At 39.9% G+C, this 25,263-nt stretch overlaps 1 protein-coding gene across 1 annotated transcript in view; it reads right to left on the bottom strand.

Moving 5' to 3' along the window:
• The window catches only part of roraa (RAR-related orphan receptor A, paralog a), a 168,629-nt gene extending 145,174 nt beyond the window's left edge, over nt 1–23,455 (bottom strand). The window contains exon 1 of the mRNA XM_063909074.1: nt 23,165–23,455. Within this exon, the coding sequence (XP_063765144.1) occupies nt 23,165–23,318 (154 nt within the window). The 5' untranslated portion in view covers nt 23,319–23,455. The remainder of the gene's footprint in view (nt 1–23,164) is intronic.
• Between the last annotated feature and the right edge of the window lie 1,808 nt (nt 23,456–25,263).

Consider the following 25,263-nt stretch of genomic DNA (forward strand, 5'->3'; position numbering starts at 1 on the left):
CACACACACACACACACATCTCTGTAACAGTAAGCCTTTCCACAGGGACAGTCAAAGTCATTAGCACCTCCAAACTTTCTCCATGCTAATTTTTGCTTTGATACTGGGTAGCTCATTTAAAACATAGTTCAGAAACAGTGTGCTAATGTTTAAAACTTTCACAACCAATACAACTTCATACCACTCTCACACGACGGAGATCACTCACAAATTGTGCAAACTTTAATAATGCTTTTTGGAAAGCGCATCTTTCAAGTTCCACAGTTTCAAAAAAACACAACTTCTTTTACTTTCAACTCATCCATCTTTCTGAGGATTCGGGGGTTCCTCCCCTCATAAGCGCGATATTGCCTGAATGACCTTGTGGAGGTTAGGCTAAGGCAGCTGTCTTATCACATCGGACCTACCCTGGTCTCAAGCGGTCCATCGAGTGCACTGCTGGCACCACACTGCACAAAGAATGCTGGCATCATTTCATTCTTTGAGCCTCCATCTGCCACAACTCTGACCAAGGGGCTACTTCTTATTTTAGACCATCTATTCACATCCCTGCATCCGTGTCCGCTCATACAGACCCCCACCGGCCCATCACCCCCGTCCCATTTACCCCTCACATCCACTCTTCAAATGCAAAACTTGGGCTCCCAAGGCGGAGCTGGCCTGAACTCTATGAAGTAGACTGGAAACATCCGTGTCCTTCCCCAAACTTTGTCAGGTGAAGGATAGTGGTTCTGCTCTAATGGAAAGAGGAGCAGCTTTGCCCTCACACTTACACAGCACTTTAAAAGGAAATCCCGGACAGATGGCACAAAAGCGGCATTCAGACCCACTTTGTAATGACAAAATGTTATTACTTATTAAAGTGGACATTTTCATAGCTTAAACCATGTCTTAGAGTTTACAACTGGGCACAACCTGGCAGTTCAATACACTTTTATCTATATCCCTTTTCCTCATAGTTTGAATTAAGCTTACAAAAAGGTCCCTGACAAGCAATGTGTGTCTTAAATATTCAGAGACTCTGTTACACAGTTCAGTAGACTATATATGTTTTTAATGTAGAGCTATTCTGCCGTCTACACAAAGAATCATGTTTCTTAGAATCACTTACTCCGACTTAAATAAATGCCCCTTTTTTGTTGCTGTTCCCTCACACACATAGAGTAGATATGTAAAAACACACACTGTGCTTTTCAGAGGGCTGTGTCACAAAAGGCTTCTCATTTCCACGACTGCTTAAACAGCCTGACACACCACGCTGCGGACAACAACATCTGTAATGATGGATGGCCCTCACATTAAAGATATCAAAGTAACCTCAAAAGAAACACGTTTTAAGTGACATCTATGTATTACAGAGGGGCGATCGTTGCACATAATTGACTTCATATGCAGCGTGAGTGAGATCTGGCGTGCTGCAGACAGCTCTGAGGAGATAGTGAAATGTTACACTACACAGAATGTGCTGTGGAGGATGATGGACTGCCAGAACCAAACATTTGGTGAAGGACCTTGGTGTGTTTTAAATTGAAAGTGAACCTTCTTTTTACAGGCTTATCATGTTTATCTAGAAATGGAATTGTCTTACAACCAGTCATACCACTAAAGTTGTATGTCTTATTATCTGACACCTTCTGACGTGTACGCTTCAACATTGTTACTTCTGTAAGCACCTTGTGGCTGGGCAAGTACGAACTAACTCCGAGCCAAGGCAGGTAGTGAATGTTTGCCAAAGAAATGTCTGGCAGAATTTCTCAGTTGCTGCATGAATCTCCACGGTAGAAAAGTACACCGGAGGCCACTACTGTACCAGAACAGTTGACTTTGACTTTTTTTTAATGTTTTAAGTCTCACAGGTGGGAACAAATTAACTGTAATCATACCCTACTTCTAAATTAATACACCTCGATAAGCACAAGCAAAAAACCTTGATATCGGAAGCCTTTTTATACATTTTTTCCCTTAAAATTATGGCCAAAAATCAACCCTATGCAGCTCAACTGACAGATGGCGTTTTGGACAAAGCCATATTGAGCAGCTTGTTGCTTCAGTTTCAAAATGTAGTCCATAGGAAGACGTATCTTCAGTTGTTTTTGTCCATGACCTCCATTTCTTGAACTTTTGACTTTGGATCCTTTGTTCCTTGTGTCCCTTGGCTGCACTGTGCACTGTATATTGTCTATTTTCCAGCGTTTACAGAAGACAGGACTTTGGTGAACCTGAATTGTTCTGTGTTTTAAGATTACTCCCCAGAGTGGGAATCACAGCCCGACGTTGAATTTAAAAGGAGTGCGGATTAATAAATCATAATCCCGAACTCAGCACTCCTCAGTCACCTTTTTTGTTGTATCTAACACCGCAATTCCCGGCAGGCTGGGCACACAAAGGCAAGTAAGATCTGTGCTGCTCGGGAAAGGGAAACAAACAGGTGGTGTAAACCTCGGCGGGCCCTCCATCTCTGCACGGAGCCTCCCTGACTCTGTCCTATCAAAGCGGGTGGTGAGACCTTACTGCAGTTCCATGGTAGTCCCTTGCTATACGCACTTAGCAGCCTCTGGGAAAAGCACTCCAGGTGCTCATTGACTTGCATGAAGGCTGACTTTAGTTCTCACGCTGGTGCATTCCAAAGACTGATGAGCTGCTATTGATCTCTTGCAGTAGATGCTTTTTCTCATGTACAAAGAAGATTATATAATAAGTAACAGCAAGAGAAGAATTTTACCAATTATCTCCACTGGTTAAGCCGGAAATAATTACAGCAGGAGAAACATTTAGCATCCTTTTTACCGCTAACCATTGTTAATGCTACCAGCGGAGGAAGCATGTGAATCAGATTGATAAAATGTGAACGGAGTTGAAAAAGTAGACTGCTATTACCCATGAGTACTGAAGGATGCCCAGCATAAGTGAGATGCCGTTTGCTTTCAAGGACACTTTGGATCCCAAGGTACTTGTTGAAGAGGAGGAATTTTATTAACCCCAGTGGCACAGCCTTCCATTTCTTTATGATTCACAGGCAGAACCGTCAAACCATTATATTACAACATTTCTCTGAATGCTGAAAGCTAATTTGACTTGGGGAAAATTGTTCTGCGTAAGGTCAAAACAATGCCACAACAATGGCGGAAATGGGGCATTTTAAAATAACTAGACGGGAGGAAACTTCAGCAATACAAGCTGTTCTTTTTTTTCTAGGCCAGTGTGCAGCAGATGCAATGACTAGACACTTGTCCAAGTAGAAAGAGGGAAGTAACACACTTTTACTTTAGAGAAAAGCCAGATGAGATTTGATAGATGAGCAACTTGCTTTTAGATTTTCATTGTTCACTTCGGGAAACTTCGTAAAAGACCTTGAAAATACTCACATGACAAATGTGTCTCTCTTGCAACCAATTTAAGCTACAATAGTATATCTGGTAGGGGTAGGAGCCATTGAATTAACAGTGAACATTGGAGTAAACAGAAGCAGTTTCTAAAATTACTTTTTGGACTCCGGTGTTAGTGACAAACATACATATATTCTTAGAGCTTTGCTACCTCGAGGGCTTATATCTACTGCTTCCAGGTCTTATAGGTTCAGTTTTTCCTGTGTAATGTATGAATATGCACACAACATATAATGAGAGGGGTGCAAAACAGAAAAGCAATTACCATAATCAACTTCTGGTCACAGCTAAATTATATCATTAAATAAAACTACATTCTTAATTTGGCGTAACGGTGGCACCATATAAAAAAGGTCACATAGTGACCACAATGAACAAAGTTTATACATGGAGTATGACAGTGTTCAGTAAAGTTCATGGTAATCTGCCCTTTACATTTGAGAGACATTATGTACAAGTGAAAATGTTGGCCCGAGGGTGGCGGTAAAGTAAAGGTCAAGGGATCTCCACAGCCATGAACCATGAACGCATTTCCCAGAGGATTGCAGGAGGGTATGACCGGGGGCATCTCATCTAAACAGGTCTGAAATAATTTGTTGGAAATAACAACACATTTTATTATGTTTTGGGCTTACGGTATACTCACGCTAACGTGTGAGTCCTGATGGTAAAGGTCCAGCAGATTCCTCTTCAAGATTTCAAGGATGAAAGTGTTTGTTAAGGAGAAATTTTGACATTAATGTGGAGCTATAGGAAGGGTTAAAGGATCACCAAAGTCATTAGGAACCATTCTCCGGGGACCTTGAATATATATCAGACCTAATTGAGGTGCTTCCAGCATTTATCAAGATACTTTGCACCAGACCAAAGAGCTGAATGAACCAACAGGACCAAGACTGACGTTTCGTTAGACAGACACGTGGAGACATTCTTGTTTTTGTGTGAATTATAGTGTGTTTTTATCCAGATGATGTTTATACTCTATAAGTGTATAGTATAGACAACACTTTCAACAGAGTTGGTGTAACAGGGAGCCAGTTAGCAGCCTTTATGACACACAGCAGCAGATTAAGTCTTTGTTTAAGTGAGGAGCTTGACACTTTTATTTATAAAAAGGTCCTGGGAGTACTACTACTACTACATAAAAAGAATAGTCGTAAGAAGCCTATTGTGGCTTCAAAGTTAGCTATGTGAAATCTGGTAATTGCTTCAAGTGATGTCATTGAGGAAAACGAAACAAGTTAGGAACAAGTGAGCTTTCAAGACCTATGTAACTTAGTCCTCATCAAAAATTCCCAATTTGGGATAAATAAAGTATTTCTGAGTCTGATTTTGGATAGATTAGCCACAAATTAAAACCTGACTCTGATCAGTGTTGTTGATTTAGATTGCAATGACAAATCATCCGACTGCTCTTTAACTTCCCCAGGCAAGAGAGGTTTAAAATTCAAAACATACAAAATTAAAATGTTAAAAAAATCCCCTAAAAATAACAGTGACCTATCAGTGCATTGGAGTGTTATTACTGATGTATCCACTGAACACTGTTTAACAGCTATTTGTCACCTGTTCATTCCAGACCTGGAGTGAAGTGACTGTGGAAGAGGGAAACGCTGCAGAAACTCTTGCTGAGCAGGTGTCTCTTACTCTTGTCTTTTCTGAATAGGACATGGCAGTATGACAATATTCTGTCTACCATCCTTAGTGACACAAGACTCTGGAGCTTCCCTATAATTAACCCTGGCTGAGCTCCAGCGCAGGTAGTGCAGCAGAGAAGGCTCACTGACTGCCAGCATGTCTGGCAGACACCATCCATTCCCCAAACCTGGAGATGATCCTGCACAGGAGACACTTTGACACTCTATACCGCACACACGGCGGACTCAGCAGAGCTCCAGCCAACTAACCCATCTGTGGAACTCATTATTAGATCACTGCTAAAGGCTCAACCAAGACCCTCCTCACTGCAAATTCACTTCTGCAGATATTTTTTTAAAGATGCCTTTACTGTAGGCAATATCACTATTGCATCAGCACATTAAGTATCTTATTTTTCCATTTATATTCCTCGAACACATTTTGTTCTTGACAGGTTGATGCTCAACCTGAAAATCTGATGGCCATCTCCTTTGTTTAGAAGGCAAAAGACACCAAAATCTACTAACTGTAAGATGAAAAGGCATTACAATGTTAAAGATGCATAGCTTGGAGAGTTCCTTCCACACTGCTACTACTACACACTGTATATAACGCCTGAAAGCAGTTCCACAGGATCCAGAAGTGCTGAGCATTATTGTGCATCAGCATTTCTTAAAAAGGCCCATAAGAGCTCTAACATACTAGGTATCATCTCAGTCGTTGTTGGATAAAGAGAATCCATAAGCCCCTCATTGTTTGCAGTTTGACCAGGTGCTTGGCACATAAAACCCCTACATTCATCTGCCAAAAACTGCTGGCTCGCACACAAGACTGAAACATCTCCTCTTGCTCACTGCTCTGAAAATCATTTTTGTAAGGAACCATGTGAAAACACAAAACAGTTTATAGACAGATATTTCAGCTGGAAATGGAAGAAATTAAATAAAGATTCATCTTAGTTGTGGATATAGCGTAATGTTTTTTTAACAATGAAACATTATCTATACTGTTTATCTGTCTTTTGTCATAATCTGTTCCTTGCTTTCAGTTCATGAAATGCATACCATCAAACATAAATCAAACGAATCATAGATGCCATATTTATCTAACGCTCCTGTGTAAAACCCCACGACAGCCAGTGCAATCTATTCTTTTTGGCTGCCTAGTGATGAATATGAACCTGGGGTTAACTGATTCTTTATAAAGACCAGAAATCAATTAATATTTAATTTGTCTGCATATTAAATATTGAGAAAATAGGAGGGCTTCATAATATCTCTCTAAGTTTTTAACTAGATTAATTTGAGTGTTTTTCATCAAAGCTAATGTTACACAAAAGCTGCCACATCCCCTCCGCAGATATGGCTGCACTTTCAAAATGATTGATTCATGAATGGATGAATGAACAGGCCTCGTGTGCAATTCAGTGTTTCTTTCATGCTGCTAACACAATCTGCTTTTAAACACCTATAAAGGTTTCTGCTATGATACTTTACATATCCCATATGACCAGAATATATGATAATATTATTCAAAGCTGACTACACCCACTGTCTGAGGATAATAACCTTTATTGTTCTAGCTTTTTCTAACTATTGTTTAACCAAAAAGCTCCTTTTGTTCATGCGGGTATAACATACAAAAGATGCTTGCAGTAATTTAACATCATTAAATGATCCATTATGAGCTGTCACTTAAGAGTGAACAGTTTCTCCAATATGTTTGACTTTGTACGTAAAAAGGATCTTCTGAGCGAGTATGACACTAATTGCTGCAAACAAACTCTCGAGTCGAGCAACAGATAAACATAAGTGACATCTTGGCATGCATATCCATGCTTTTTCACACTGAGGAGCCTTTCTGACGGTTTTGATGTACTTGTGTCACCCTGATATTACACTTGTTTTTTAGTTTTCATTCAAGATTCAAAGGTTTGTTGTCGTAACATAAACACAACTATGGTGTAATTATGTAATGTACGACAAACTCTAACCCTAACTTTACAACTCACATCCAGCATCGCAGACTCAAGCATAACTTCCCGTCTACAAGACTTTGAAAGAATATAACAGCGTTTTTAATTACTGGGAAGCAAAATACTCTCTTTATCTGTGCTGACCTAGCCCCTTAATTATGATCTTAAGTTTTATTTTAGATCCCTATTCCTCAACTTTCTACCAAACTGATGTTCAAAAGGAACAACAAAGGAAGGGACCATCTGATTGGTTACGAAACAATTAAAAGCCAGCAATGCTGCTTGTTAAGCTTCAACATGTTCAGCAGATCCAGCTGGCAGACCATCATTACCCACAATCACAGTTGCTGGCAACATCCTCTCTGAAAGCTTTAAAACGACTGTCTTTATATTTAAACCTTCATACCTACATTAACAGCGGAAATGTCAAATATAAAAGATACCAGATGTATCCGAGATTGCATGTATTTGTGTTCACATGGTTTTAAATGAATATATTTTAACCATTTCCAATAAATTCAGAATTGTATGAATCATTTCAAGGGAATAGATGGTTAAACCTGGGCTGTCGTTATGGGTCAAACATTATCCAAATGTATGACACAGGTTTAAACCACCCAGTGCTCTGCGAATCAGCTGCGCACAAAATACCCTTCTGTTCCTTCTGTCACCTCCTGGTACCTTCACGCTTTGTGGATATATCTGCGCGGGAGGGGGAGGGAGCGCAGAGCCAGGAACCAGGGGCTGAGGCCGAGGAGCCTGGATAAATTAGCCAAACCACTTAGGTGATTTCAACTAAAATTAGCAGTGCTGCCTGTGGGCTCCATCAATTCTGAACTTGCTCAAACTCTGACAAGCATGGGGAACTTTTCCCCCCGGCCCCGCTATCTAGGAACCCTCTCTGTCTGGCTCTCTCTTTTTCTTCCTTATACACTATCTTCTGCTTTCCCTTACGATTCTTATAGAAAGCTTAAATTAAAAGGCATTTAACCACTGCATGACCATTACAGTACATCCTGAAACTCAAAGATATTATTCACTTTTTCAGTCCATTCTCATCAGAGTGGTAACATTTTCGAAGGTTTGCTCTATACTATCAAGTGGTAGCGTCAAGGTTGATTAAAAATTATAAAATTGAAGATTATTAAAATTATTTAAAAAAACAGGTGTAAGTGTTTCAAAGCTGCACGGTGATTAATTGTCAAGGTTCATACTCAGTTTTATGGTCATGTGCTCTCAGTTTCTGTTGACACACAACAATGTGGTAGCTGAGAAACCACATGATCTGAATAGGCTGGAACACAATGAGCTGCAATTTCAAAAGGCTCCTTTTGCAAAGCTGTTACTGAAACATTAGTAACAGAGATGTATCTTTTACTGTATTTGCAGTACACACAATGCACATATCTTGTGTGATACTGCTGAACAATGTACATAAAATGAGAGATTTATGCTGCATTTGTTAGAATGCAGATGCATGATGATAGACAATGTCCTTTGTAATGAAAAGTAATTTGATGACATATGTGCAACATTTATCTACACCTGGCACTTCTTGGCACCATTTTTTCCCTCCTGGCCAAACTGCCAGTCTACCTAAACTGACAGGTGGCCACCCTGAGATGAGAAATTTGCTACACGTGTTCTATTTAGTCTGTGTTAATGGTCTCTCTCTATGGCAATTCAAAAACACTGTATCTTAAACAGGAGTTAATGTGAAGAAACTGTTAAAGCACACACAAAGCGACTGAACTTTGTCAACAAAAACAGTGAATCCTTAATTATTTTATGAGCAGTCGGGGTAGAAACCTCTGATTCAGCCACACAGAAACAGCATCCACTCAGCATGAGACATCACAGACACCAAATGTGTTATGTGGGGAACATTTCTGTTTCCACATATGTTTATGAAATCAACCACACAATTTTAAGGTGATTTTTTATTAGCGTAATTAATTGCTCACAGTAGTGCAAGCTGCAGGGTAAACATCACTTTTCACTGCTAATCAGACAGAAACTCATCAGACAGCAGGCGTGCAGGAGCATGAAAACCAAAACACATGTCTGCACACACACTCTCACACACTAATAAAAACTAAATTACGGCATTTAAAGGATGCGGCTATGACTCACTAAGAAATTCAATCAGACATGTAAACATGCATAAAATAGTGACGGATCATATTTGCTGCTCGAGTGACTGTCGAGCGACGCAGCCCCGGCAGATGAAGACAAAGACATTTCATGGGAGGAAGTGCATGGCTCTAAGCAGCCAAGCAGACTAAATTGACCTATTCCTTAATCGTTTTTAATGAAGACAATGTGAGCCCTGAGTGCCGCTGAGACCTCGGGCGCTTGCGATGCGTGCGCACTCCCGAAAACTGGCTGCCACACAAACAAAGCCAAGCAGCTGATTTTTAATTCTAAATTGTGAATTCCAAATCATCTCTCCCAGAGATTACCTTTCCCCCAGCAGACTTTCTCTAATTTGTTCAATTAATGGGAATAGTGTTCCAATTAAAATGTCATATCAAAATGAATTTAATTTGAGAGGAAAGTGCCTGTGACAACTGGTTGGTGAACGATCCATGACAATGGAAATGAATAAAGTGGTTATATTAACTTCCATCAATCCTTTTTTGACTCACCCTTTTTCCCAACAAAGGTCTTTTTTTTATTACACCTGAAGATACTGCTCCGAAACAAATGGTCATTGCTTTAAAAAACCTCACTTGATTTATTGCGATGACCCATTAGTACTCAAAATAAACCCGACTGCACATTTTATTCTTCAGTTTCAGAGCTGTGTATTTGGACCTGACGGGCTCTGGTCTTCATTCATCCTGACCTGTTCGAAGACGCTCCTACCAAGAGGCAGCTCAGAGAAACAACTGAGACAATGAGGTCGGATCAAATTAAACTATTTCATTACACCACTGTACAACACCACAGCCGGTTGCTTTTTTTCTTGCCATTATGTAACTGCTAACATCTGTTACCCCTTCATGGATATTATGTGCAGCCTTATATTGAACAAGAGCTTACATTTTCATGAACACAACGTTGAAAAGATTAAGCGGTGCAGACCATATATGTATCAAATCAAATATCACAAGGGTAAAGGTTCTAACATGCAAATTGGATGACTTTTTGAATCTTGCAGGTGAAATAGCTTGATTGCTGACGTTAAATGAATTAATTTGGCTTCAACCTCCATTTCTTCTGGGCCAGGATTGGTACAAATTCATGCACAGAAATGTTCTCATGCCTTTTGGGAATATATAGCGGAGGACATTTCTCAGGGAATATGCGAACATTCTTTATACGGCATAACAGGTCCTGCAAACCTATTGTTTTGGGTTGACAAGGTGCTCCATGGAAGCACGTCAGCTCTTATTTCAAATTCGCCATTTTGACCCTCAACCTAGTTTCAAGTGGAGCAAAAAGATTGCATGTGAAAAAGATTGGGAGAGGGAGAGGGATAGAGAGAGTTAAGACAGTAGAAGTTATAGAGCAGATTTCCAAGGACGACTCCAACTTCCTAATGGAGTCTTCAGGAGCTAAAGAAGGGCAACAGGCACAACACCCCTTGGTGAATAGACCGGGCACTGGTCAAGGTTACCGGTCATATAAGCAACCATATAACACGCAGCATCAAGGATCCATCAACTGTACAAGTGCAGCAATAAGACACCGTATTGAGCTATCATCTATAGTGTAGATGTATTTTTTAAAACACAAACCCACTGTTTGCTTCAAACACTACCGTTGGTTTTCTCTTTTCTTACGGTAGATGCTCTTGTCATCCTGCTTGGTTTGTGAACTATAGACGATTAACCGCCTGTAAAAAGTATGCAAACTGTCAAGGGGCCCAATTTCAAACACAGCTGCTTATTTTGTTATTATAGACCTCCATGTTCTAAGCTGTGTTAGGAATATATCTCCTTGAGACTGCTGCTGAAGCTCTTTTCGTGCAGACGCAAAGTAAAAATACCTTTCTTAAATAAAACATGAACGAGGGGAATTTAATTGCTGCTTTCTCTCTTGACATAATGCATTTTGGCGAGCCATTACATACACTGATCCAGAATCAGCTTGTTGACATTAATGTGATGCAGCCTTTTTTGTGTCTTCAACTATATGTAACGCTTTATATATTAACTTGTTTAATTTACAAAAATTCTATAGCCACATTATTCTTTATCAGACGAGGTACAGAAAAGCCAAAAACAAATCTCCTTTGTTATTTCAAGCCTGACACGGTGCTCAAATGTTTTTGCAACACTTTCTCCATATGCCTTCAGACATCATCAAAAGACTATTTTTACTTTTTTATTGGTAAATCATCAACTTTTATTTGAAAGTAAAACAAATGACAGACGTTACAGCCCCTTGGCGCACCATCATGTGGGCAGGACAGCAAAGCCAGGCAGCCTGACGAATGCCCAGCCAAGGCAAGCTGGAGGGAAGTAAAAGACACTCCTCCTCAAACGGGCAGCGAGCTTTCAAAGAAGCAACCATTAGTGAGTGCTCATCAAGCGGGAGCAGGGGCCCGTCCATTCCCCTGGTGACGCAGAGCAAACGGAGGCCACAATGCCTCTACAGGAGGAGGGAGGCGGAGGACTACAGAGATGAGCCCTGGACCCAGTGGTGTTTCCGAGTGGAGTCGAGCCGCACGTCCCCGGCACATTCAATTCCCAGCCCAACTGTCACTGCTGGCACTCGATTCAGCCCCTTCAAGCACATAATCTGTGCTCGTATGGCTGTTAAACACCACACACTCCGGCCCTTCACTCATCTCGTGCCATGGTATTGTTATGTCTGCTGTCTTTCGGTTTATTATTGAGCCATTATAGAACTTGGAAAGAGAACCATTTCTAAGCATATGGTATCTTGATCAGCGACAAGGCAACTTAAGGACAATAGATTCCTTGCACATTTATAAACAGATCATGTTCAGGTAATACAGAATACGATACTCAATGTATGTAGTGTGTGCTTTGGAGCGTGGTTTAACAACTGCGATCATTTGCTCATTGGTTCACGCAGAGAGGAGCTGTGTGTGGCGCTATTACAGCGGAAAGGTGAGAGCTGACTGAGGTTCTTGCAAGTTGGAGGTGAATCATTGCATTAATCTCAGCGAACACAGTGGGGTCTAAGGTGGCACGGTGCCATGCCGGAGATTCCCACTTACAGCCATCTCTCCCTATGACAGAGCGATAATGCCACATAGGTCCAGGTGAGCAAAAAATGGCAGCCTACTTGATGCTCAGCCGGCTGCTTTAATTGGCTAAAACAAAGTAATTTGAGAGCGGTATGGGGGGCGCGAGGGGGTAAATGATGGGACAGAAGGTCACTGCTTCTCTTTTACTCTGCAGTGTGCCTTCCACCAACACTCCCAGCATGTGTTACAGTTAATATGGAGATCTATTATACACTAGCCTTTTACCATCTGCTTCACACACTGAGAACCTGTGCTGCACATGTAGTTATTGAATTTTAAAAAACTAAAATGTGTTTTGCTACAATGTAAGGCTGTTTGAGGTTGTTGCAGCATACTTTGATTTGCGGGGAAGTTAAGATGCTCTGATGTTAATGATGGTTGAGGTATTATAACAGATGATGTAATAGCAGCAAAAGCGCAAACAGCAGAGTATTTTTTTAAAGCCCTAAATACCAATGTGAAGGATATACTTTGTATACTAAACTATATAAAGATATATTTGCAACCAAAGATGAGTTTCATTATGAGTTCATCGTTTGATTAATTTTCAACACGTTAAATATTTGGTCTCAACAGGTTCAAAAATAGACGAGAAAATGAATACATTTCACCATAGCCTAAATGGTGTCTTCAAAGAACTTGTTTGTCCAATAAAGATATATGATGGTTATTAAAGAATCGAATTGTTGTTGGAAAGAAAGATAATGGGAAATCAGGAAGAAGGCTTACATGTGTTAAAATATGAATCGAGTATGACATGTAGGCTCTACACTGTAGTATGTACTCAAATAATATGAATGTAAGCTTATTCGTTTTTTTTCCCGTGTGTTTTCTTTACCTGCTATGCCACTTTTGGTGTAACAAATGTAGATTTCCCCGCTCTTGGACTAATAAAGGATTTCTGATTCTGAATACTAGTGCAGTACTGTATATTGGTAACCAATAAAAATACTCCAACGCTCTGAAAAAAGTCATCATAACCCCTTAAACGATGTTTCAAAGGTATTATATCTATTATGATATATTCCCCAGTGATATTTCTCTTCTAAAAGACTTAAAATGTGACAGAAACAACAGGTCATAACAAGAGGTGTTGTACTTCACGACATTTTTCCAATATAAAACCATGTGTGCAGACAGCATTTCATTAACACTTGTGTATCGTGTGTGTGCATTCGGGCATGTGTCTGTCTCTGAGCGTGCGTTGAAGCATGCGGGTACGTGTGGGCATGTGCTTGTTTGAGTGCTTGAGTTACACGGTGCACCTGTGTTAAACAAATGACCCCTATGCCTGTGTGGGTTTCTTCCAGGTGTGGCTGATGCATGGATCATGTGGTGCAGAGTGCTCGGGGCCACATTGGCTCAATCGTCCTGGGATCATCTCTGAATGTGGCCCCGAATTTGCATTGAGTGAAGGAACGGTTCACCTCCTCAGCACAGCCTCTGATGCATCGGAGGTGCAGGGGAGGAGTGTGCTAGACTAACCCCCTGCAGGCAGAATCAGGTGTTATCTGTCTGACTGGGGACACCACCATCAATCTCTCCTGTCCACTTCCCTTTGCCCAGAATCAAATCAGCACAGGGTAATACATCTGCGCTGACGACGTGCAGACAAGATAAGCAATCGAGTATGCCAAAATTTTGCCAAGCTGGCCTGACGTGTGAAAGGACCAACGATAATGTATTTATCACAAGTGGTTTCCTGCTATCAAAGAATAGGACAGATAATTAATTTGCTACTATCATCATGGGAGGGGATAGTACAAAAAACTAGAATCATCAGTAAAAAAAAGTATGATTTAATAGATAAGTAAATATTTCAAAAATAGTATAGTAGTACTTGATATTTCAAATTAGAGGATTGCGCATAGAACATTGCACATGACATACTTGTGCTCTACCACTTTATTCTTAAACTAATTCCTCAAGTTTCACATTCACCTCTATTGCAACAAAAAAACCAACCAGGATCAAAGTTATTATCTGTCAAATAAGAGCTTTTGTTCACAGAAAGAAAATGCACAGTGCAGATTTAATCCTTGTTAAAGTTACCTATACGCTTTGTTGAACAAAAGAGGAAGATCTTGTGCTTTGAAACTGAACAAAGCTGGAATTGACCGTCTTAAAAACTGAATGCATAAAGAAAAAAAAAACAATAAGTGTAATGGGTTCAGCCGGGGCTGTTTCGAGTTTCAATTGTATGTCCAATCTTATTTACCATTTTCAGTCTTACACTTTTCATGCAAACAGAAAACAAAATGTTGCTCCTGCTGCTCTGACAACACACAGATGTACCACAGCCTTGCAGGCCATGACTCAATGTGTATCTTATTTGAAGCTTCAGTTTTAAATCTGCTCTGGAACATTTTTGAGAAAAAGCCTCACCGATTTCAAGTCATTTCAGTGCTTAACTAACCAGAAAAATTGGAAGGTTTTTCAACTGTAAAAATGTGAGAGGAAAAAAGTGTTTTTTTTTCTACTTGGCGATATTAAAAAGTATACATCTGTTAAATCACTTGAAGATTATGTTCATCTTTTAAAAGACATCTTTTTCCGAATGTTGCTCTAGCAAACACTAATGTGCTCCAAAGTCAAAATAACAAATGCACTTTCTGGTAATTAATCTGCAAGACAGGGCTCATTATGCCCAGGGCCACTAGGCGGCCGGGAGTTTAAAAAGCAGCACAGCTCAGGGAGGATCTGAAAGTCGACCAAAAGATGCACAAGAGAGGAAGAGGGGAAAAGTGAGGTGAAAAACCTCTGTCGACACCTGGTCTGTATGATAATCTGATCTGTGTATGATGGCTCGGAGTTTGAAAGGCACTTTGTCCAATTAGAAGTGTGCAGCAAATTTCCACCTGCCCCTGACAGAGATGAAGTGGCTCTTTCAGAAGACGCTGTGGCACTGAGCCAGCGAAGAGAGCCCAAACACCGCAAGTGGAGCAAGCCCAAATTAATGAGCATCACAAGCCACACTTGTTTAACACAAGATGACGTCCAATGAATATTCCCTTTAGTTAAACTGTTCCATACTATATTTCAATTACTCAAACGAACGTACAACCTCAACAAAGGCTGAACAAAAAAAAAGAATTAAAAAGGCGACAATAAGTTAATGAAAGTTTCCTGTCCACAGTCATTCATTAGATATTTACACATCTGTTGGATTTGTTTTCTTTTAACCTGCCACTCCAAAGTACCGTCCTAAAGCTGTTATCTGAACACGTTTGGACAAATAAATCCAGTTTTGTACAAAAACATTTGACAAAAACACTTGAAAGCAACAAGAATTATTATGTGCCAAGTTTTTCACAAGTTCATAGTACAGTGTCTAAGGAACTTCTTCGCCACGTGCCACTATCAACATCATACAGAGACTTTCATCTTCCTATTTCTGTATGTCTATTTCTGTCTGTCACATAAAAATAGGCTTTTAACAACCCAGCATGGCATTAATTATTGCCTCTTAAGTACTGCATTAGTAAAATAAAGCTGCAAATATTGATTGATCAGACAGCTGATATTTGTCAGTGAACGAGAGCAGGATTCGTGTAGCATACTTGGTGAAGAGTGACTGTCTTTCAATCACTGTCAGAAACAGCACAGCGGCAGCATAGCGGCATTGATTGAGCCTCATCGTGCCACACTCTGTCTTAGTACGCCTCCTAAAGCAATCAATCCAAAGACACCAAGAACCAAATATTCATTAGTGACTTATTCATATTCAAAAGCTGCCTTTTGAAAGTAACAAAAGGAGCAGAATTGTGCTTGACAGGCCCATTACAGTGATTCTATGACATACTGTGTGAGGCATGAACAATCATGATCATCAATTATTTCATGAGTAAAACATTGTCTGTATTATTTTCAACTGCCAGAATAAAACATCTGTATAAGCAACTTATCTTAAAATATTACAGGGCTATGAAAGAAATATAAATGGCGTCTTATGGTTCACAAATTAAGAGAGAGTTTTAAACTCAGATGTTTTTAAAAGGACACAAAGGTCAGTAAAAAAATCCAGTTAGCACAAATAGAATGGGAGGTTTTAATAAGAACAAGCTAACAGCTTCACACAGCGTCGTTCAACATGATTAATACTTATGGGTATTGTTTAAGTACTCCAGCCCATTGGCCCTCTGCAACTGGCAAAAAAAGAAAGAGAGATGGGCTGCAATGTTAATAATTAGTTGGTTCTGCGTTCAAAAAAAATCTGTCCAACCTCACCAGATTTTAATCAAAGGCTGAAAATAGTAGCTGATTGTAATCGGCACTCAGAAGTCACCAGGGGTGTTTGAAGAGCCCGTCAAGCCTGAGAGTGGAGCTAATTCGATTAAGTGGCGGCAGTACCTGGAGGGGACGGATCTGTATCTTTCCCTTTTTTATTTATGAGATTAAGTTGCGCTTGTTATTCCAATATAAATAATCAAGCCAACAGAAATGACACTGATTTTCAAGTCATTTTATCTCCCCTTGTTTCCCAAAGTTTTTTGTTTATTTCAGGTGACAAATAAACTTTTTCGAGTGATACTCCAGCAGAGCTGATCTTACAAAAATTATGTTGGAGGATATGCGTGCTTTGACTTCCTCAGCAGAATTACCTTACCCTATGTGATGGGAGCAAAGGAATAGCAAATTATAGGCACTAGAAAAGAAAAATCTGCTGCTGCAACTATATTATTTATAATACGTGTTCAATCTAATGAAGGATTTGTGCAAATGAAAAACAAAAACTTCTTAGTGTAATGATGCAGAGACTAATGATGTGTTTTTAAACAATACCAATAGTTTCAGCAATTCCTGAAACCACTTCCTCCAGTCTAGACTATCGTAGTTATATTTGACACTCCCTGTAAAATGTACGTGCAGACATTGTTAGGTCACATTATTATCACTCTAACCATTGCCAGAGAGAACATGGGTTCCTCTCTCTTGTTACTGTAATTCATCCATGCTAGACGGCTAAAAAATGCAACACAGATTTCCATGTTCATCTTAGTCTGATGTCATCGTCCACCACTCAGCAGTCCTTCAAACAGAGCCGCCTTGAGGGCCATTTAGCCTCCAGAGTGCAAGATAAATAATGTTAAGAGGCTCTTGAGGTGTGCTGCTTGACTAACATACTTTAGATTTTACGACATTACCTCTTCCTGCTTTACAGTGTGCACGAGCACACAACGTCTGGGCAAACCTCCGGAGACCATCCTGATTTTTCAAGTGCTCAACACATGTCAGCACTCTGCACCCAGGCTCTGTGGTAAAATATATACATTTACTCTGAGTGTATAGACTCTCACGGCTTTATGTTCACATGGCTTGACATAAAGCAGCATGAAAATAGCTTGTATGATTGTGTTCAATGGCACAAGAGTGATTTTAGAGATGCTGTTGGTCAAAGCTCCTGACTGAGTGCTGGGCTAACCTAGCTGCTCGGGAGCTCTGCACCCTTCACACTGGTAGAGATGTGAAAGGCTTGGACCTAGATGCAACATAAGAATTCCTGGGAGTGATCCTTCAGACCTCTATCACCAACTGTTTCCATCCAGGGACTCACTTCATATCAGAGATGCCCCGGGCAGCACTGAGCCAAGCAGCAGTACTTAGGTCACAGTGTACCACATTAAATATAGACTCCTTTAACACCCTCCAATAATGCATCTGGAGTATTTCCGGTCATTACTATTCAGATTTCTCTATCTAAGAAACAAACTTCTGTAAATGGGCCATAGATCTGAGCTGTCATTCACCACAGGAGATTTCACATCAAGTCTGGTGTCTGTCACCAGTTGAAAATTCCTCGCCAGCCCCAGTTAGGCCACTGGTGAATCAAACTCCAAAATAAACTGTCCCGAATGAATAAAACTTTCAAATTTGGTCTAGGGTAAGTTTGACAAGTCTAACTTTTTTTAAATTAATATAGCCTATTTGGGCTTGCATTGCCTTGCCTACAGTATGCACCTGATACATCTAAAAGACGACTTACAGGTTCCCAAAAATGCAGCTACAACATGACCGTCATGCTATGCACTGTAGTATTTTATTCACTATAAAAAAGGACATTTACAGTGAAACTAGCACTGCATAATATGCTGATTGAAAGCACATGGACTTGGACACAAATAACTTGAACATTGACCCTTGGTAAACCCAGTTTCCTGCATCATATGAGATAAATACAGAAAATTAAATGTATATAGACAAATGCATACTGATAAGGTTTAGATATGGAGATATTGGCCCATATGTTTAGTCTTGTGTAGATAACCTAGGGGTCGAGTGTTAAACTTGTGATCCTGCTACAGTGAGCAATGTTCTGTCAATGGCTGGTATAGGACAACAGGGCTAAGCAGTTTCCTACAATAAAATCCAGGAGTTCTTTCATGGAGATCTCTCGTAATGAATACAGAAAATGTTCCCCTCTACATCGTTACATCTTTAAAGGGTTATTGCATTACTTTTTATTCCTTCATACATGTATAATAGGTATGGAAGATGGAATGCTCAAATAATATTAACAAAAACATGACCTAAAAAACGCTATCAAAAAATGTACTTCAAACTTATAAAAAGGACCACAAATATCTTGTATAAAGAGGTCCCTTTTTTACACGGGCTGTGTATCATTTTGTTACAAAGTTTGACACGTTTATTAGAATCAGGAGGTGCTTTGTTGAAATATTTTAATTTAACAAGTTTAAAAAAGGTAAATCTGACGCATTCACATCATCGCTAAGACATATAAGGATAAAAATCAGTTGTGTTAATGTAACGAGACACCCTCTTAACTTTATTAGTTTTTACAAAAACATAGACATTAAAATCAAAGATCACATTTTATTGGACAAAGTTACAATGTTCACACACACAGCAACAAGAAAAACTGTTGGAACTTTACAGGAAAATATTATATTTTATGATAGAAAGTTATCTGGAAATGCATGACTACATTTCTGGCATAAGACAATGGAAAGCAAACAAATCCATCGAGAAAATTGAGGAAAGAAAATAAGAAAGGGATTGGAAAGGGAAGAGGTCATGGAACCTTGAAAATTATAGAGCGATTGACAGCAGTTTACAATTTAGTAGGAGAATTTGAAAGAAAGGTATTTACATTATTTTATAAATGTTTTTACTTGTTATTTAAACCATCAGAAAGAAAGAAAAAGCCTTGCACCTGACATGATAAAAATCTCAACCACTGCTTATTTGACTAATCCTGATGTTATGTTGACATTCACGGTTACATCCTCCTTACAGTAGATAAGCTCACGGACGCTCAAATGTAATTTGAACTTTGAAGCTCATAAAAACAAAATACCTTTTTTTTCCTAAAAGGTAGTGGTGCCAAAGTCTGAATATAGAGCAGATGTCCCATCTTTGTAGCAGTTCAGTGTACACAGACAAATAAATACCTGTTTATCTTTTCGGTTAAACTGTTTTGTACTGTTGTTTTAAGGAATAGATCAAATACTGCACTTTGCCTTTAAATGGATTATTAACATTTAACAACTGTCTGACAGGTACCAATATAAGAGTTTATGATATCAACACCTCACCAACATTTGAGAATTGAAAATGCAGGATGACTGATACTTCATATTTTACAAGCAGCCAGCAAGAAAAAAAGAGCCCCCTAAAAGAGTTTCTCTCGCGGACCCGTCCGAAGCGAAGGCTCAGCTAAAAGCCTGTACCTGGATCATCTGTCTATCCAGCCGAGAGCCCAAATTCATTGAATGAGAGAATGCCTCAGCCTCAATAAAGTTGCTGTCCACTTGAGTGGCGTGCAAGCCTCATGCCAGGTCCAAGCTTTTTAGAGATTTGAGTGAGTTCCTGCACCTCATCCGTGTTTTGTCAACAACAACTGAATAAATGCTGCCACTCTAGAAATTAGAACTCTAATTTCAATGCCCAAAAATAAAACTGCTTGATGAAATTATGGGTTCGTGTTCATCAAGAGAGACTCTTTTTACTGTTCCTTTTCAGTTTGGATCAGCTTCTTAAACTGCAGTGTCAGGTAGTATTTTCTTGTCCACATGAAACATTTAAAACACCTGTATTTTTTCAACAAAAAAGGGGATAACAAACTTGTGAAAAGACAATCTACTCTAGGAGTCGTGAAATTAAAGGTTTCAACTGGTGGTTAGTATACTATGATAAAAAGCAATTCCATCTAGCTTTGACAGTGAGGCTTATAATAAATAAACTGTAACACTGCGTGCCTTTTCTTGTGTATTTCAGAGCACTACAGTACTACAACAAGCACATGTACTACACACTTTTGGTGCTCAAATTCATGTTACAAGAGGACCTCAGCCACCGGAGGTCTGATCAGATAAGCAGCTTCAGAGCTTCCCAGTGCGATGGTGGGGTGTCAGGACTATGCAGAGACCACAACCTTACATAACCAAGCCATTAATATTGATTGTTTCCAAATTTGTGAAAACGAGGGATCTTGCGATATGAAAATAACACCCTTTCTTCTTTCCAGTAATGATATCCACAGCCCTCCAAGGCCTGTTCTCTGACCCACTCAAGTCTTTCTGCACAGCTTCTGCTGAAGTAAGCCCTTTATACTTAAAAGGTATTAGCACTCAGGGTTAAAACAGTAAACGCTCTGCATGCAGGATAAGAAATGTGCATCTTCAGAAAGTATAATACAGCTGGTGTAAAGAGGGAAACTGTGCTTGAGCAAGTGTCTGCCGCCCTTCAGATGTTGGTTTCTGTGGCTGGTCTGAAATGCCTGAGCAGAGAGCTGTAATCCTAAATAAAATGTCTTACAAAACTATAACACTACTGTGAGCAATGAACGTTTTTTTTATTGTTTTATTTATCCTGCACTGAACTGTGCCGACGCAATAAACCAACTGCAGTTGCTTCTTATTAGAAAACTTGTACTTTTGCATCAATGCCTTATTTAATAAAACCATTAAGCCATCATTTCTTTATGAAAGAACACTTTTCTTCTGCTCTCCTGAGTGATGAATTTTCTAAATATTTCTGCATGATCACATTTATAAATAATCAGCATTTTAAGCCCAGTTAAATGTTTTTTAACGCAAATTGAAGCCAACTGTTGAAGTGTTATAATACCTTGTAAACATTTGTAAGAGTCGACCACAACAGATTGTCGTTACTAGTATGTAACTGAACATCAAAGCAACAGATGGCAACTTAATGATTCTGCAAGATAAGATACACAAAAATGAATTGCCCGTTGTTACCCCAGCCTTTTGAAATTTTAGCAGGCGTCCTGTATGACGGAATACACAAAGAGATAGGTTTCACATATAGAAATGTAAACCACACAATTAAACTTAACAGATCTTAATTTAGAAATATATTCTTAACGCTTTTCAGGTAAATGCCGACTTTTTTTAAAGTTCACAAAACTTTCTAAAGCTGATGTTTTCAAGCAACCGTTTTAATTCTTTGTAGAAAGGTGAACACAGAGTCTTGGTGCAGGGAAACTCCTTTTGAGCTGCAGAGGTTGTCCAACTGAACATGTGTTTTTTTTGTGTGTGTTTTTTTCACCCATTCAGCATTATATAACAGACCGAAGGCGTTCTTTTTCCTGTCTTTCTCTATCCCAGACACGCTTTAATCCTGTGCATAAAGGGTGGGGTGAATATGGGTCAGCAGGTTAGGAGTGTCTGAAAGTCAGACTTGAGAAAAAAGAAATCAATCCACGAAGACTCCCAACTACCTGTCTTTGCCCCGCTATTACATAAGAGCTCCGGCAGTGCCAGCCCACAAAGTCACACAGTTTCCCTTCACCGGTGAGCACATATCCGCTGAAGTGCACAGATTTATTTCAATTTAACAGCCGATATGTTCATGGGGAATGGGGGAACTCTTGTATAAAGTGAGGAGATCTGCGGTGATGATTTGTGCTTTCAGTTGCGCGCCTGTGTTTATGGCTAAACCTGTTACATAACCAGCTTACATTCCACATTCACTATATCACACTCTAAATATACCCTCGCGCACAGGAAGAGTGCGCACACAAAACCCACCGTGTAATACAGTAATTGTCACATGTATATCGCTCGCCTCACTGCCATATACATCGACTGTGATAGTCAAGAATGAGCAGAGAAAAGAGAATTTCTCTGAACTTGGATGAGCCGGGTTAGCCTGTGCTGGAGACAGCCGAGAGGGGGTGTGGTTAAATAATGTCTGTACTGTACAACATGGACGGGACGTGGTGGATAAATCATGTAAAAATGAACTACACCTCAGCAGCAACGGACACACACACACTTCTAAACAGGCATATATAGCCCGTTTAGTTTTAATTATCTGATCGTGCGGAGGTATATTCGCAAAAAGGCGTGCAGCGGCTCCACGCTTGCAACAGTGTTTGAGAGCAGGCGCTAAACAATTCCCAGCTGCTGGGCGTCTTTCTGCACAGGGACAGCTTAAAATCTGTTCGCTGGAGATGTGAATACCCTGCCAGACAGCACAGGGTGCTGGATTAGGCACAGAGGAGGACACAGCCTTACAAAACAGGGGATTGATCGATAAACTAGCCCACAGTTTCCAAAAGTTCACTTTTGACACTTTGACAAAATATCTTTCGAGGGGACGGTTTGGCCCATTTTGACACAAAAATAAGCTCCAGTAGGTCATTTTTAAGTTGCTGGGTAATTGATTTATCTTGCAGTGAGAGTAAATGTGACATATGTGAACGTATCACCCCCCTATGATTCGAGCTGTCAGTGGAGCCTGAAAAGCAGCAACACACCGAGGCACTAATTACAGGCGAACGGGTAAAAGCCGCGGTGGTAATAAATAAAAAGCCGTGTCCCTGTGGCTTGGAGGTTTTAGACAGTGTGCAGTTATTTATGGAGAAGCGATTAATTCATTTTGAAGTTTGATTTGGAAAATCCGCGATCGGTCTTTCTTTCCCATGCCGTTAAAAGCGAAGCACGGTCCGCTTACCTCTGTTGGTGCTGGAGCAGGTCTGCCTCCGAACCGGGGCTGGATGGTCCGCTTTTCGGAGCGTCTCCAGGTTTACCGGGGTTTCCCTGACCGGGGTAGCCGGCTCCGAGGCGCTGTTGCCCGGGTCGCTCGCTGGATCTGGAGGGGACTCCATGTTGAATTTCAGATTTGCTGTTTAACTAACGCTAGTACTTCAAACTAATTCTATGCGAACTGTGAGCTCCGGCACTACGTCTTGCTATCTAATTTAGACTAGAAGTAAGAAATGAGAAATGCGAGTGTGTCTGGAGGTGGGTGTGTAGGTCTGATTGTCCACTAGCAGCGCTAGTGAGAGCTCCAGTCATGCACACTGGAAAGGGAGAGGTTGTCAATAGCCGAAGAATAGATGTAGGCCTGAAAGTAATCCATGCTGATCGACCCTGCGCAGTTTTACACATGAATTTCAATGTTTTATTACTGTGTAACTTGATCAGCAATTTACTAGATCTATTTAATATCTCATTTATAATGGGTGCAAATAATGATAATAATACATGTGGATTGCTGCTGCATTTGAAACTGAAAACCTGCCAAATACACAATTATGACGTGCATTTGCATCATCTTGTGATCCAAACCATATAATTAAACTATACATCTGAAAATCGCATAGCCTTCGATAATTATCATGAAAACTGCAGCTCCTGTGGTTGTTATGCCTACTTTAATCACAATCTGTAAATTGCTGCTTGCTAAATGTGGCCACTGTTCAATTCACGATGCTCAACAGTGTCTGTGTTTGCAAGTTCACATTGAAAAGCTGCGGAGATTCAGACATTTACTGCTAAATCATTCAGTGAGGATGCCATTCCTGACTGTCTATAAGCTGCTCTTCACCATAAAACTACTCCTCAAAAAATAGCTATGTATCATTATCATCGTCATAACGAAGGGTTCATTTCATAGTCTGATTATATGTATTTGAATGTCTCTGCTCTGATAGAAGTCAAGATCGATAGGATAAACTGTGCTTTAAGTCAGAGTGACGTTTGACTGTTATCAAACGTCACTCTGGCAACCGGCAGCCATGCCCGCTTGTTGCGCAGCAATTACAAACAGCATGCTTCCTGCATCTGCATGTGATCAGCGGAGCCCCGCCCCTTCAGAGCGGTGCACGTGGACTTTGACACGGTCCTGCCCTCCCGGTAAAGACCCAGACTTCAGATAGAACCAGTCAGCGATAATAAAAACAAACCGCGCCAAAACTAAAAGTTACCATAATTTAACATAAAACAAACCAAATAACAGTGTATCATCTAGATTACATTTGGTTGAAACCAGTATGTCTGCAGTTAATGTAATAGACTTTAAATTACATAAATACTATCTTTTTTTAATCACCTATTTCAAGGCGAATAGTGTCTGCACTTGGTATGAAGAATTTAAATTTCCATCCTGCAATACCAAATAGATATGTTATAATTACAAAGATATTTTCCTTTTGTGTTCCTTTATTTTTGTTTTAATTGCTTAGGTTTTACTCTGCTTGTGTCTGATCATAATTGGTGTTGACCTTTCATGTATGTGTTTGTTTTCAAGCTGGATAAGCACCTCATTAGTAAAGTGACATAATTTACATTAAGTCAAATACTGCCAAACATGGCAGTGGAACACAATGTGAGAGATGCAGAGCAAAACAATGCTATTGTGCACTAATTAAGACAAATCATTTCAAATTCCATGTGCATGTGCATGTATGGACAATTAAAAAAACATTTAGACATCAAAGTGAGATATTTTATTAAAAAAAAGAAAATGAATACACTAAATACTAAGAAAGTCAATATTTGAAGTTTGGACTAATAACCGAGGGGTATTTTGTCATGTAATAATCTGGTTTCCAGTACAGTGCTCCTTGCATGTAACTCACCAACAAGAGGGTGATATAACTTTTGGAGCTCTGCTGCGCTGAAGGCCGACTTTTTGACAGAAAGCCAGAAGGAATCTCTCACTGCCAAGCGAAGAGGCCAAGCTCCATTCCTGCAGCTCAGCTTTAGCTCCTCCAAATTTCCCTGACCTTGTGACCCACAGCAATTTGACCATGTGAACTCTACTCTCAC

The sequence above is a fragment of the Eleginops maclovinus genome, chromosome 2 (genome assembly GCF_036324505.1).
Source record: "Eleginops maclovinus isolate JMC-PN-2008 ecotype Puerto Natales chromosome 2, JC_Emac_rtc_rv5, whole genome shotgun sequence".
In the NCBI taxonomy this organism is placed as follows: Eukaryota; Metazoa; Chordata; class Actinopteri; order Perciformes; family Eleginopidae; genus Eleginops; species Eleginops maclovinus.